Source organism: Anser cygnoides, chromosome 6 (assembly GCF_040182565.1).
Source record: "Anser cygnoides isolate HZ-2024a breed goose chromosome 6, Taihu_goose_T2T_genome, whole genome shotgun sequence".
In the NCBI taxonomy this organism is placed as follows: domain Eukaryota; kingdom Metazoa; phylum Chordata; class Aves; order Anseriformes; family Anatidae; genus Anser; species Anser cygnoides.
In genome coordinates this window covers 35,873,365-35,889,531 of record NC_089878.1, presented here as the reverse complement: position 1 = coordinate 35,889,531, position 16,167 = coordinate 35,873,365, and the positions used below count along the sequence as shown (strand labels likewise).

The 16,167-nt window shown below is 39.1% G+C and overlaps 1 protein-coding gene across 10 annotated transcripts in view; it reads right to left on the bottom strand.

Annotated features, from left to right (window-relative positions):
• THSD7B (thrombospondin type 1 domain containing 7B) overlaps positions 1–16,167 on the bottom strand; it is a 518,195-nt gene that overhangs the window by 69,162 nt on the left and 432,866 nt on the right. For all 10 annotated transcript variants that reach the window (XM_066999216.1, XM_066999215.1, XM_013186367.3 and 7 more), the window contains one exon: positions 8,935–9,113. In XM_066999216.1, the coding sequence (XP_066855317.1) occupies positions 8,935–9,113 (179 nt within the window). The remainder of the gene's footprint in view (positions 1–8,934; positions 9,114–16,167) is intronic.

Here is a 16,167-nt window from a genome sequence, read left to right as displayed (position 1 = left end):
TAGGACCTGGGGTGCTGCTAGGGGCTGAGGACGCACCTGCAGACTTTGTTTTCATTTAGCTGTGCTTTACCATGGAAAAAAAGGAAGCGGAAAGAACGGAAAAAACAATAGGAAAAGCTAAAATCCTTCACTGGGACTGGAAGCGTATGCACTCCGTAGCTTACACAGGCTCCATCCATATCGCACCTTCCCAGAGAGCCATATTTACAGCTGCTTTCTTAGTGTGCCCGTTGTAACAGGCAACTCAGGAGGCAGCGACAGCCCTACACAGCTCTACAGTAAACATAATTGCTCCTGTCTTTCCCCCAAACCAACCAGTATGTGACCAGAATGAATTTCAACTTCTGGAAAACATCCCTTGCAAACACCAGACCTCCCTGACATGGGGGTTGTATCTGCAATCACTCAAAGCTGTAATTGGGTCTCGAAATCTAAAATCACAAAGTGGCTCATATTCCAGCTATCAGCCTGGTAATGCTGATGATCCTGATGCTGTCACCTAAAAAAGACGCAAGATTCATGTATTCAGCTTGCAGTTCAAATGCGCACGTCTAGCTGGGGGGAAGCCGAGCACAATCCTTGCAGTCATGTGAGGAAACATCAAGAGGCATACAGAAGGTCGTTCTCACTTTTATTCTGTTGTCTTAGAGGAGGAAACCAATTAAGCAACATAAAAAGAAAATAAAATCCGTTCCTGAATCTATCAATCAGCCACCCTACATAAAACAAAGCAAACCGAACAAATGATAGGGGTATAATTTCTGGGAAATGGCCACAAGAAATGTCTGGACCAGAAAAATTATTAACACTTGTTAAGTATTAATCAATGATAACTGCCGTACACGGAACAACACAGATATATTCAACACTTAAAAAGGCAAGATCAGGGTTATTTTAAGGATCGTAATGCAAGAAGTGTCTCAGCATCGCCAGGCTTCCTAGTAGCTCTGACAGATGATAACATAACATATATCTTCTTGTCCATTCTCCCTGTTTGAACAGCAACTTCATTTCAAATCATTGCCTCTTATTCATAAAAGTCAGAAAATGCAAAAATCATAGACTTAGTGAAGACGCAGGAATTTTCTCCTTTGAAATCTAGAATATATTCACAGCATACAGGTGTGTCAGGCCATCTTTAAGAAATCCCATTCCTCTAAGAAGAAAATCAAACAACTGAATTTAGTAGACTTCAAACCAGGGACACACAGAATTTGCTTAACGTTTAGAAGAAAATTCAGTCCTTCTAAGAGATGGTGCTGCCTACTTGAAAACTGAAAAAGTGACTAAAATCCTAATCAATAACAAAGCTGGAGATGCAGCCACAGTAGAGCGATCACAGAAGACCTCAGTGTAGAGGTCCATATAATACCCATTCAGACTTGGATTTGGCTGACCAAAGGATACGTGACACACTCTGCCCTGCAGAGAGGAAACTCATTTCTTCACCCCAATTTTCCCAGCATCAGAGCTGGGGCAGACAGCGGTGACATCCTTTCTTACAGCTTTCTTACCTAGAGTAGCCTTGCACTGGCTTCTGACAGTAGCGGATGGCTAAATCAAGCCAAAGCCATCGACCCAATTGTCCAACCCAACCCAATCCCCACTTTGTTCCATCTAGGTGCTCTGCACCGTGGTTCAGATTGCACACACACCTCCCCAGACCCGACACAGAGCTGGACTGCCTCCTGCTTCATCTACTCCTGTCTAATGCCAAGATCTTGTTGAGCTCATACTTCAGAAAGTTTTGAAATCATTATGTGCCAAGTTCTATAGAACTATAAATTATTGCAATTAACTTCATTACTTGACTTGGAATCTATTTCAAAAGAAATTTCCATATTCATGTCTTCTATTATAGCAAACATTGTTTTGCAATCAACAAAATAATATTTTAGAAAACAATTTTGTACACATCAAAATTATAAGAGTGTAGAGTAAAAGAAAACACATTAACATCTTCATTCAACTTGCCAAAAGCAAGAGAAGTGATACCTCTCTGTGTAATTCACTGTTTCTGAAGACTAAGTAACGTGATAAAATACATGGTGCCAAATAGCTGTGTTTTTCATCTCTTCTACCATAGGAAATGGGGAAGATGGACCAACATGTTTTATTCTGAATATTCTTGTTTGTTCAAATTAGAGCAAAACCTACCTACTTATTTTAACTGTTATGCAGTATTTCCTTTCCAGAATGATTGTGAACCTACAGCTGAGGACAAATTCTACCACAAAACTTTCTGGAAAAGAAATAGAAAACACTCTAAAAGGAGGAAGAGGTGGTGGGGGGGGGTGGAACAAGATTAAATCTGCTGCCAAGGAACAACCGAGGCATCAATCCTCTGTGTTCTTCTGCTCCTAAGACAAAGACAAGCAAGAGTAAGTTCAGTCTCAGTGTTAGACGCTGTCACGCTGATTTATGACATGCAGCACACGCTGGTCCTCCAACATGACATATTGTCCACAAGAGATTCAGTACAAACCAAACTTCTTTCCTTAAAAAATATTGCCTAAACCAATTTAATTTCAGTTCCTTAGGTGAAACGCTAATACTTTGCCCACTGGGCAACCCAACCTCCTACGGCTGATTTTCCATTTAATTCTATCTCCTCTGTACAAAAGCAAATAGGACAAAACACTTTTAGTGTAACTCCTGTCTTTCACAACATTTGCACTATGTTATCATATTAAACAATCACGATTTTCTTCAATGACAAAAATAGGAACTCTGCACTTCAATCAGAAATAATTATGGGTAAATTTTCAGTTCAAGAGGTGCAAATGTATCATTTTCTTTTACAGCAAAATGCCCTGCTTTGATCCACATTTCATGAAGAAGTTGGTACAGTCTGTAGTAGACAGAAAAATGCAGTTTAGTCAGTTAGCACAAGGGTGTTAATTTTTGTGGATTCAGAGCAGTTCTGAGAATTAGACTGACATAGCGTGATATTTAATTTAGAAAGGGCAGATATTCTCACAATTACAAAAAATAGCATTACAGCATCTATTAATATGTATTATTATTACAGAGGAGTGTGAAAGAGCTATCAGAATACTTAGTAAAGTGAAAAATACTTCCCAGGAAGTTGTCAAATGGCTCCATTTTACAAGGATGAAGCTTTTCGTGAATGGCAATTGCGAAAATATGCTTACATGACTTTTTATTTACCAGAAAGCTTGCATGAGAAATGAAAATCAAATGTGGATAGCTATTGAAACTGAATGCAAAATTAATGTATGCTGAGAATTACAGTACATGCTACAGGTTATTATGCTGACGGACAACATGGGAAATGGCTCTATTTCCTTTAGCAAAGGAAGCAGTACTGCTTCACATGGTAGGCTTTTCAGACCCTTTCTTCAGGAAGGGGAGATAGCACTCAGGCTGTACAGAATTGGCTTGCTACTTTTGGCCCGCTTAATGAACTGAATTACAGTTGAGTATTAAAACGCTCAGTCACAGAAAGAAAAGTGTAAGGAAACCATGAAGTTTTCACTATTTTTTGAGATTGAAAATTCTCCCACATGATTGTACCAGGCAAAAAAAAAAAAAAAAACATTTCATTTTTATGATACTGTAAGAACGGCCTGGAATCAGAGGACCAATGTTTTCTATAGTGTAATTCCTTTAACTATGAGTGGGAAGAAATCTGATCTTCTGAAGGTAAAACCAAGAGTAAGGACAGATCTTCGTTTTCAGAAGTTAAGTTGCACACAAAGCAAATGAGCATTGATAGAGCTAGAGGAAAATATAGGTCAGCCGTGTCCTTGCGTGCCACAGAAAGGGATCTCCCCCAGCTGGTGGAACAGCAGCCTGTGACAGGGCTCAGGAATAAGCTACTGGCATCCATTTATGAGTGCCTTCCAAAAAGTGTGGTGACTTTCTGACAATCAGCAATCTATATTATAAAAGAAGTAATTTATGCAGGTGCTATTTATAGATAATACATTATCGATTATATTCTTGAAGACCGATTTCTGACACTAAAATGCAAGGGATATCCAACCAGGAACTGGATGTGAGCTAACTCTTTGACAGCAATGAAAGAATGTTGGGTTCGGACACAACTTCTAACACAGGAACCTAACAGTTTTGAAAATGCTTCATGCACACACACACATAGATAAATACATGCTTATGTATGCATAAAAGATATATTTATGCAAGAGAAGAGTGCAACTATTATAACAAAATAAAACACAAAACCAAAACCTTTTATAGTCAGACATTCAAAATTAAGAGAAAAAATACTACTATAATATTTCACAGTCAGATAAGAGACATAGAGATAATCCAAAGAGGTTGCAAATATTTCCTGTCAGCAGGTAAGTACTGGAATATAACTTGAAGGAAGACAAACAGGAGAAATACAGTGCTATATGCTATATGTTGCTTCTTCAGAAACTTTATTGTATGCAAAATTATTGCTCTTTCTGAGAGCAGTTACCTAGCTAAGTGAAAATGGACCTTGTTTCATTACAGTGTCTTGTGATAAGACATGCTACATTGCTCTTCCTTAGGCAGAGTTCTTCTGACAGTCTAAAGCTTGCAAGCTACGAGTCGGGGCATTTTTGGATCATGGAAACTTAGCTTGCAAAACGCGAGCCAAAAATTGCCTTGAGAAACCACTATGAATGTAAATCAAATCTTAGTCTGCATACTGCTGTGTTGCTTATTTATAATTTTTTTTTGAGGAAGTGTAAGAAGCCCTGGAAACATCTTAACAAAAGGTCTTTCTTGAACAAACCTTTACTAACACTGCAGATTAGAAAATGGGAAAGATCACATACATGACACCCTCCCCAACACCCAAGCCCATGTTTGGCTCCAAATGATAGTGACTTCTACTATTAGCATCAGGGTTCAAACCCATCCAATCTTGCACATTCTAATGGTGAGTTTTCAAAGCTTATAATTTTGTAATATTTTTTACTTTTGAAATTTGACACATTTTTGCTAATCAAAAAAAAATAAAAATCTCTTTCCCTTGGAAGTGTGAGTTGAACTAAACCAGTCATTTTCTATGAAAAGTTTACTAGAAAATCATACATCTTCACACTTGTTTCTGAGAGGTCTGAGCTATAAAGATACCACTGTCCTCCTTTCCCTGATTATTAAACTTGTGCATTCAATTTCAGGAAAAGTACTTTCATTTGTAATGTGCAGGTGTCTGTATTTCTCATATTCTAGAGTGAAAACTGGAAAATGTCATTAAGAACAAAAAAATCTTCATTTTAAATAAAGCGGTAAGCTTAAATTTCAAATACATCTTTCCTGCTATGCCTGCCTTTACAAAGGCTCTTAATCCTTTAAAAATGTTTGCTTAAATATATACGATATATACAAAGGCAATAAACCATTTGCTATGATATTTGTCCTTTAGCAGGAGCAGGTAAGAGCAAGAGGGGGAGGAAGGAAAAGGAGGGAAAATCTTGACAAGAATATATATTAGAGCAATCAATAGAAAGATAATCCTTGGAATTCGTGAGTCTTTAAAAGAAAATGCATTTTCTTGTAGTAATCCTAAAAACCTATAAAAGAATATTCAAGCAATAAACTCCCCATAACTCATATTTAACCTTTAGTCATGTAGAACTACATATTAAATAGCTTAGCAACTGCACGCTGTGTAAGTGCATTCAAATAACAGCAGAAATAGAAAAATGTAAATGCTACAACTCTTTTAACATGCAATGCACAGCCAAGAACATCTGCCAGCTGACCCTATAATCCAATCGGCTGTTCAGAAGCAATCATAGCCTTAGATAAGAGCTCCACAACTTCTACATGCAATGCCCGTTTTCTTTAAAAGATCTAGCGAAATATAGTTAACTAACTCTTAAACAATCTTCAAACACTTAGAGGTACAAGACAAAAGTAATTCAACATATCACATGGATTTGCATTAAAATACTGTCATCTTTCACCCCAAATATTGTAATTCACTATCTAATTTAATGGGACAATAACACAGAACAAGCTGAAAGCTAAAGTGACCGTATCAAATCAAGTGATAGCTCAGAGTTTACTTCTCACATCTACTGCACCCGAGAAGCTCCACTGAATGAGAAGATTGAATGAGAAGCTCTACAGGCAGAATGAGCTTGAGACATCTGAAAGAGTGGCTTCAAGATCCTCTTGTTATCAGGCAGAGGCATCTCCAGCCAGGTGTGCAGCCCTCAGGTCCTAGGCAGCTCCCCCACCCCATTTTGCACAGGGATTGCAGCAGCAGCCCCGATGTCTGGCTCCAAGCAGGCACCCAGGGCTCCAATGGTATGTTGTTAGCACCAGCCGAATTTACTGCCAGAAGAGCCAAAATACTCCAAGGAATTAGGAGCATAAACTCCATGGAATATAATGCGGGAACAGGACGTCTCATTATCTCAGTATAAAATTAAATTTATGCTAAAACGTTCAGTTCTAAATACACAAGCGAACTGCACTGCCATGACTAGACTGCTTCTAGGAGGACAGTGTGCTGTTAAAAGATTTCTGTGAATCAATAATTTTTATATTAATCAATAAATTGTTTTGATCATACAAATTGCCCTTCTCTCTAAAGCAGCAGCCTTGCTGAAGTATCTGTATTGGCAGGGATCTGGAAACAATGGGAAATTGTAAGAGAGAAATGCTGGAATACTGCTTCAAGTTACGCTCTCTGTACTTAAATTCATGTCAAATATCTGAAAGGCATTGGGGAAAAAAAAAAAAAAAAAAAGGACTTACAAGGGTCTAAGGGTCTGACAACAAGCCTAGAAAACACCTTTCAAAAGAAGAGAGTTAAAAATTATTTGGCTTAATGAGGAAAAGACACAAACTGACCAAGGGTTTTAATTGTAAGATACTGGAAAATTGAGGATTCTCCAAAATAATTAAGTAATAACAAGACTCAAGCTCAGAAACAATAATTTTAAAAAGACAACTAAAATACTGGAGGAAATAATAAAAGAAATCTACTGGCACCTAGAGGAGGTTTAGTCTTGATTTTAAGTTGTCTGAAGTCTTTATCAAAGCATAAAACACAATATAGCATTGTCACCAGCAAAAGATAAAGAAAATCATGGACCAAGGTGACTTAGCTTTCTCATGCCTGATACCACAGAAAAGCAAGTATTGTATTTCAGGTATTTAACCCAGATTATGTGATTACGTAAAAATAATTAGGAAGTCACATACGAATATATACAGAATTCTGGAGAGTTTTGCTCTAGGATTTAAACATTGCGCACCTCGGAGGAAAAAGAAGACAATCTGCCTTGCCCTGGATTAAATATGCGTATCCAGCTTCATTAAACATCAGTACAATCAGCTAACCCAGTTCGCCTCCTGAGCAGACAACTTTTACATGCTGCAATGTGCCTCAGGACATCAGCATTTCTAAATCAGTGCTGGAAGTCAAAGTCCAGTGGGTGCAGAGCAAGCAAGACTCCTTCCTAACTGCACAAAGGATTAAGAAACATATGGGGAGCCAACAAATGCAAACACACACACACACGTGTGTGTAAATATATACACATACTTAGAGATCAAGCCTTGTGTTCCTGGTAATGGACAAAAAGCACCAGCCACATTTATATTAATACCAGCCATAACGCCGATAAACCTTACAGAGACATAATTTCCAAGTTTAAACAATTTCTTTCCTTCAGTATCTTCCAAAAGGGTTTTGAAATTAGCAAATCTAATGTGTGTGGGAATAGGCAACACTTTATAGCAATGTTTCCTTTTAATAGAAGTACTCTGCTGTGTCTGTGGGTAACAATCCCAGTACCTTTTCATTACAAAGGAGCTTATTGTTACCTAACAACTTACTGTGGGATTTCATTCTGCTTCTCTGGCGATCTCTCTGATCTATTAAGAAAAGCACTGAGGTATGGACAACATACACTTTATTGCAGTTTTATATTTCTTAGTTCTTGCTTCTTCTGTTAGTCTACTGCCTATGAATTTCAAACAGTAATAAGCAAAAAAAAAAAAAAAGTATTTAACTGCTTCTCACAGGAAAAAAAAAAAAAAACTGTGAGGAAAATTAAGCAAGTTGAGAATCAGGTGGTAGAAGTGGTGCTGCCTCCTGGGACACAACTGCTGCTGCAGCGATTGCACAGTAAACAGGATCCAGCAGCTCTAGCACCTGCAAGCCACTATACAAATACATCTTTGTAGGAAGACTGTTAAAGGCCTTCTACACATATTGTACAACTTACTATATATATACACTCACATATTCATAATATACATCAAGTCCCTTCGGCATGACAGTTTCTGTCCTATTAATTAATTTTCATAGTTGAATTTGAAAGAGTGGGCCAAACTAATAGTACTTCATCAGTGTTAATTACCATTAAGAACTAATCAGTATGTGTAGAAAATCTCTATTAGTTTTGTAGAAATGCATACAGCATTAAATGTCATTTAAATACACGTTGATTTTTTTAAGAGCAGCAGTTTAGAGATTATCTCCCTCTAATGGGACACTTCGATATTGAATATACAGAGATTAACGTTGAAGGAAACTTGTGCTGTGTCTAAGGGAAATGTTGCCAAAAATAGTAATAGATATTTAACAAATGTTTCTGCTGCTACCTTAGTCTCAGAAAGAATTAAAGATTTTTAAAATGTCCGTGACATCTCAGTTCTCTGATGTTTATATGCTATCCAGGTGGGATTATTTGTCCAGGGCTTCCTGTGCTATGGTAGATAAAAACTGTCTTTTTATAAGAAATGAGGTGTTTCATGTCAAATTCTGCTGTAACATGAGCATCTTCCCCTCAATCCTCAAGAAGTTCTACAAGTGCCTACAAAACCCAAAACAAAGAAGGGTCCCCGAGATAACTCCTGTTTGTATTTCTTCACCAGCTCAGTCCTTTATGATCCTAGTTAAAACTACAGTAAGCACATTGAGATTTCTGTTGGCTATTTAACACCACTCACCTGATTCTTGAGATCCAGTTTTGGGCAGGGGCGGCCTCCATTGTAGGGTTTCTCCTTAAGCCATTTGGATCGGACTTTCACCCCTGTTCCACAGGAAGAGCTGCAAGGGGTCCAGGTGGACCAATCGCTTAATTTGCAATCAAATGGGCAAGGAACTGTGCAAGATTCTTCAATGTAACCTAAACCAAAAAATTAAGAGAGAGGTTTTAATCACCACAGCTCGTGAACTCTGATGATATAATGTCTCTGAAGTCTGTGTAATCAACCCAAAATGAGAACTTCTTAAAGAGAAGAAATTTGGCAGACTGTCAACGCTTTCCCAATGCAAGATAACAATTTTATTTGTAACGAACAGCAGTGACTAAAACTAATTTCTTGGTTTAGTACAATTATTATTAATTAGGATGACCATGATAAAACTGATTGATATGAAGGACGCACGTTGGCAAGAAGTATCTGTTGTGAAGTGGACAATGGACAACAGGTGGTAATCATCCTTCCTATGAGAATTTGGTCATAATACATTTTGGAGAACTAAGCGTACTGCCTAATTTTGTGATCCTACAGTGTTGTTCTGTCTGTCTAGATGGTCACCCTGGGCAGGGAGTCAGAGGCTCTCTTCCCAGCAGACATCCCACGGCCGATGGACTCACTGGGGCTGTGCTCTTGGCAGCTCCACCAAGATGCACAAGGTATGCATCTGCCACCTGCATCCAGGTGGGGTTTGTTCTTGGGAGAAGAGAGGAAATGTGACTCCCTCTTTCTCCTGGCAGTTCTTCTTATACATCTTTGCAACCATTTTGACTGTTCTGCATTTCATAAATGGCATAAGAAAACTTTGCCTGACTTGACCTAAAAGTGCTCCCAGGATCACTTAAAGTCAGAATACCAAACACTTTACTGCACTAAAACCCAGTAGGGTTTCTTAGGACAAAACCAGGTTTCCTCTACACAGACACAGCCCCACAGCTGGTTTAGGAGCTCCTGCACATCCCTGCTCACCACGCTGCATTCATTCTCCTCCAGTTTCTATTATCTGGTTGTCATGTCTCTACATACTATTTTGATTTAAACAAAAAAGAGATTTCATGTTCAACCATGAAAGTCAGTGGCTGCTAAGATCAGCCCTTATTACAGAAGGCTTAGTCCCTCTGACAGCTCTAGTAATTATGGTCATGGAAATAACAGAATTTCATCCATACTGTGTTTCTGACATTTCTCATTTTTATGTCCTTTCTTTTTGTTTGGTTTTCAGCCTACTAACGCTCCCTATGTATTCCTTACCTGCAGAATACCAAATTAACTGATTTAACTATGCTTTTAAGAAGGATTTCTCCCCTCTCTATCAAGATGACAGTCACAACAGCAGGGGGAAACAGAAATATATACACACACACACACACACACAAAAAAAAAAAAAAGTAGAAGCAGCTTCCCTCCACAAGGTCTGGACAAGAGCCCTGAACACCCAGGAAACGCGGAAGCCGAGGCAGGGAGATTAGTCTTGCCTGGCAGCTGGATTTACCGGCTCTGCCGTGTCCAAACCTGCTGCTGACTTTAAACCAGGACCGTGTTACATCCAGAGCATCAATCCACAGCAGCAGCATGCCACCTCCATCCTGGTCTTCATTATCAAGAAAGCTTTCAGACTTATTTAGACATCTCCCATCCAGAAAACATCCCCCTCCTAGGAGTACAAGAAATACTGACATTGTTTTTGCAAACACTGCCTTAAAAAAAAAAACAGAAACAACAGTAGTTCCCTCCTTCAGTTCAATGATGCTCTATTTCTTCTTTCTTTTGCTTCGTGCTGGTACTCTGTTCCCTCTTCCTTTGCACAGCCACCCCGTTAGTCTGACAGCTGCGATTGTTTCTGCACAGCAGCTCCTGCTGGAACCCTTTCCTAAAGCTGCACAGCTGTCCCCGTACAGCGTGCTCTGCTTCACTTTGCTGCCTCTTATCTCTGTGAGTTGCGTTGCCTTTTCATTTGTGGCTTCAAAGCCACTGGCATTAGGCATCTTAATTATTTCCTACCAAACCCATTACGGTGGTGATCACATATCTGAGATAGTTCAACTTTGCATGTTTTGTATTCTCATCAAGCTAAGATTATACCCACGCACAGACATATACAAATATTTCCAAAATAGACTCACTTTTTTCCCAAAATGAAACTCCCCAATTTCCCACCAACATTCTATTCCACCTGCTTAGGTTGCCACTCAGAGCAATTCATAAGACGTTATGATAAGTAAAAGAAATTTTCTCATGATAGATTTATGAGAAGCATTTCTTAGGCAGTTCTCCAAAGAGTTCTCTTCCACCACCACATGAAATATCATTTTTCCTTGGGCTGTGTGACAGCCTAGGTAATTAACTCTCAACAGAAACAAAGAAAGTGCCTTGTTTTAAAGGAGGATTAGACAGAGGGGTTATCAACTTATCAGTGAAGGCAAAATGGGCTAAGCCTTTTGGCAGTTCAAGATCTACCTCTGTAATAAAAAGAAATATAATAAAAAAATAGAAAAGTAAGAAACAGAAAGGAAAAGTATAATAAACAAAACTAAAGAAATCTTTTCTACTTCATTGCAGCAAAGTGCTGTGGGGATCCCTCAAACCACAGGATTTCTAAAGACTTCCTGGTGCTAAGAGGCCAGCTTATTCCTTTTTGAGTTTCCTCACCCATATTTATAAATTATATTAAGTATAAATAATTAATATCCAGCTAATAGAGCATTAAATTACCTTACTGCCCAAAAGAAACCAAATTTTCATATTCGACAGTGCTAAAGAATCAAAACGGGAATATAACCTTCTTTTAAGCTCTTCTCACAAGCCATCATTATATCTTCTATTAACCACTCGAGGTCAATCCACTGCTGAGATTCCCATGATCAAAGATCTCATTCAATAAAATAAATTCCTGCAAAAATCTTTGTGTGATGAATCTTCTCTGCTCACATATACAATGTCTTTACAGATATCTTTTTACAAGAAACTACTAAATAATGTTGTACTCAGCTCATCTACAACCATCACTTATGAGAATGGGATATTTGGTTTTCTCTGTAGGAGCCAAGAAATGGCTGGCCAGTGTCAAGGGGCTGAAAAGAGTTGAGTTTGGATACACACAATAAGCCTAGATTTGGCATTCCGAGCAAACTTTTTGCACTGGGAGGGTGCATAACACAAGAGAGAAAAAAAAATGAGAAAAAAAAATAGATATATTATTAAAACCATCTATTAATAACAAATTCTACATTTTGACCGTAACAGAACACGAATAAAGGAAAGAGCGTGCATATATTTCTGAGTCACTGTCACTCAGCCTGGGGAGATTAACTCATGGGTGAGCTTACTCATATGGTTTTGTCAATGTCATCCTTAAGCACCTCACTCATCCATTGCGTTTCCCATTTTTCTCTCATCTGTAGAACCTGGTATGAAAGATTTCTTGTGTTTCCAAGACCTTCTATGGAAAAAGACATAGGCTCTCCCCGGCCTTTTTTTCCACATGTCCGCTCTTCTTTTGAAGCTTCCTTCCTCTTTATTTATTCCTCAAAATCTCAAATACCATTAGACTGAAGTTCATTTAATTTAGAAACTACAGATGAGAACCTCTGCACTGTGTGAATCACGCTCCTGCATGTCACTGAGCTAGAGCACAGGTGTCGCAGGAGGTAGCGACAGAAACTCGAATGCATGGGAAATTGTAAGTAAGCACTCTGAAACATGCTACTGGGAATAGTCCTGAATTGTCAGGAGAAAAATGAACTGGTTGATCAAATAAGTTTTTTGTTGATGTTGTTTGTTTTTTTTTTTTATGATTAAGTGCTATTGTTTTAGTACTGAGACATTGCCAAGATAATAGGATGACCACATGCATTTACCTAGGCTGCCAAGCTCATTTTATTATTATTTATTCATTAAGAACAATGTGCTTGTTGCTCTACAAGCCACAAATGGAGTCTCTTCCCTAGTGTCCATAATAAACAAAGTACCCGCAGAATACACAGGATGCACTGGGAAGGCACAAGATGTAGCAACTATTATTCTTGTCTCCTTTTTTTCTGTGCAACCCAAAAGAGATGAAGCAGGAGAAGGCAGATGAATAAAGCAAGGATGATGGTTTGGTGGGTGTTGGAGGTGCAGGCTCAAACTCATGGTGTAGAAACTTCTTTTCTCATTTTTGCTGTGCAACCCAAAAGAGCCGAGGAGGTGGCTGAATGACGGTCCGGAGGATGTCGGCAGCACAGGGGGATGGATTTGTGCAGTAGCACAATTTCTTTCCCATCTACCCAAACAACACACGTCACACCAGGCACATCCAGCGAGGGTCTGCAGCATCTGTCTGTGTCCCCCTCCACATTCACAACTGGCTCGTGGTGGGAGAAGCAGGCAATTAGTAGGTTTACAGGCTAATGTGAGATGCTGACATCCACTTGATTGTTGCACTTCCAAATGATAAATTTGCCGAGGGTGTAAGGTCTGTGCACAGTGTTAAACAAAAGTGCCAAAAGGATTCCAAGAGGCAGACTTAAAAGTGATTGGAAAATAAACAACATTCCTCCGGCAGCTTTGGAAACAGATGCACTTCTAATTGAATTGGCTTTAAACTCATTTGTATCCTCTCTAGCATATTTCATCATTTCAATTAACAAACTTCTAGCAGTTCTACCCTTGTTAGTAAACCTTGAGGTGCTTCATAAAATTCAAGGTCATTACTAAGAGAGGGACAATTCTGCATCACCGCTACTGCCGCTAGTAATAACACAAGTAATTTCCCTTGGAGTCTCTAGGATAAAAGAGATCACCCTTCTACAAACACGGGAGAAGCAAAGTGGACAGTGACACAGGAGAAATGTTTCTAATTACACAGACCAAAGGTAGAGGGGAAAAAAAAAATTGAATCATTTTGCTATTTGGTAACCGGCTGTGAAATATGTAGAGTAAGACCAGTAAATCCACGCAGAGCTGAAAGTCTAATAGCTAGGGACTTCATTAGCGAGACCTGGTGGACCATGGCACTCGGTGGGCCAGATTCTGCTCCGCTGAAGCTTTGGGATCAAACACAAAGCAAGCTGGTGTTTTAATTTGGGTTAAAATTCTGCATCGAGCAGCTGTGACGGGACCTGCCAGCTGACCACAGCACCACGACTGTGCCCCAGCCAGGGCAGCCCGTGGTCTGTGAGCTGCAAGAGGAGCACCTCGTCCTAAGCAGTCCTGGTCCAAACGTTTAAACCTTGCTCCAAGGGCAAACGTTATTAGCTGAAGGAAACTAAGCAGAATAAACCTGGGATTCTTAATGTTTCTAACAACTTCAGTTGCATCTGAACAAGATGTAATATTGCCAAAATAAATGTTTAATTTTTTTTCTTTTTTTTTTTTTTTTTTTTTTTTTACTTTTTCTAATATGCAAGGATTTGAGAGATTTTATGCATTATTAGTTTGCTAGCTGGGAAATTTAAGAGATAATCTAATGAATTCATTCATTAAACACACAACGAAAAAACAGCAGAAATAACTTCTGCATCAAATATTTCACAAAGCTTGAATAATGGACCGCCTTAGCTTATTTATTCCCACTGGCTCTTCCCAACAAAAAGGCACATGCTCTCGTTATCTCATAGCAGACTGGTTATAGATTCTAAATAGACCAGAGAGGACCTGTAAAGAATGCCGGTAAGTTTAATTCATCGTTATTGTTATTGAAATTCATCCAAAGGTTGGTTTTATTGTTCAATTTCACAGCCTCTATAAATCCTGACAAGGCAGTCGGGTTGATGCTGACTTTGCATTATGATTCCTAATTTACTTTGATTTTGCATTTTCTTAAAAAATTTGCAAGCTTACACCTTGTCCTGACTTAAATACAAGCTGTATTAGTTGCTATATTTAATCTGTTAACTAAATAAGGAAATTTCCATTAATTAGCACATTCCTCACAGCAGATTGCAAACCAAACTGAGAACTCTTCTGGAGAAGAGAGACGACTCTGCTGCCTTCTGAGTGCAAATGAACAGGACCTCACAGCGTACATTCATCTCGCGGGGAACTTCCGACGCAGACGGGCAGAAATTCACTGCACAAATCTGTCTCGGCTCCAGATCACAAAACGAGTCCTGGAAATGATCCCTGCTCCTCCCGCAGCGGCTCCCCTGCCGTGAAGGGGTGGGCCGGCTGCTTGGGAGCCCCGATGTCTTACGAAAGTCTTTAGTCAAATAAAAACTCATGCACCAGGATCAATGGCGCTTAGGCTGGGAGCTCAGCTGTGTTTTCCTACATGCTTTGATCACCACTCTGCAACTGGGAAAATCATCTGCTTTCTCCAAACAAAACTGAATAGCTTTTTTTTTTCTTTTTTTCCCTTTGTCAGTGTATTTATCCTCTGTATATTAGGAAAGAAATTCATCCCACCGTACTTCATTAAGAATTGTTTAGCGTACACGTTCTTACAGGCGACTCAATTCATAATAAATGCAGATATGGTAAAACAAACCCGAGATAACGTTTACTTTTTATTATTATTATTATGAGATGTAGATAATGAAACAAGGCTGTTTTTGAAGGCTGTACACACATCTGCAACACACCATGAAGACAAAATTAAATTGTCCACAGAACGTCAAATTCCCCTCTTTCTCATACATCGGACTTCTCTCAAAGGCCCAATTCCACAGTAGCTGCAAAAATAGATGTCCTTTGCCAAGTGCCCTGAAGATCAACAGAGTCTTGGGCTATTTGGACCGGGTGGGAAGCGTCTTCAAGAGACAAGGGTCCAGCACCGGGAGAAAGCTGTCACCAAATGGCACCAAAAATATCTGCCCCCTTCAGTAAATCACACACGGCCGGAAGGTCAGTGGCTTCAGGCTCTGCTGGAGCACACCAAGAAACTCGGTTTCGAAGTTCAGTGCCCTCCACGGAGAGCATCTTTCTACCAGTTCCTAAACATACGACGTCAAGCATTGTCAACACAATATGCCACCGAATTTCGGCTGCCAAATTATGACCCCAAGACACAGGCAAGCCTCATTTAGACAACTTAGCTTGCAAAACAACTCTACGGTTTCCATTTTACAGAATAGGAAATGCTGATGCATTTCTTTGTACCCTGATAATTAGCAAGCATTGTGCACTATAATACTGCGATTATTTCAGACAGCATAAACGACCAGATCACTCTGCAGAAGGGAGCACAAAGCAATTAGATAAATTTGCGATAAATATTATCAA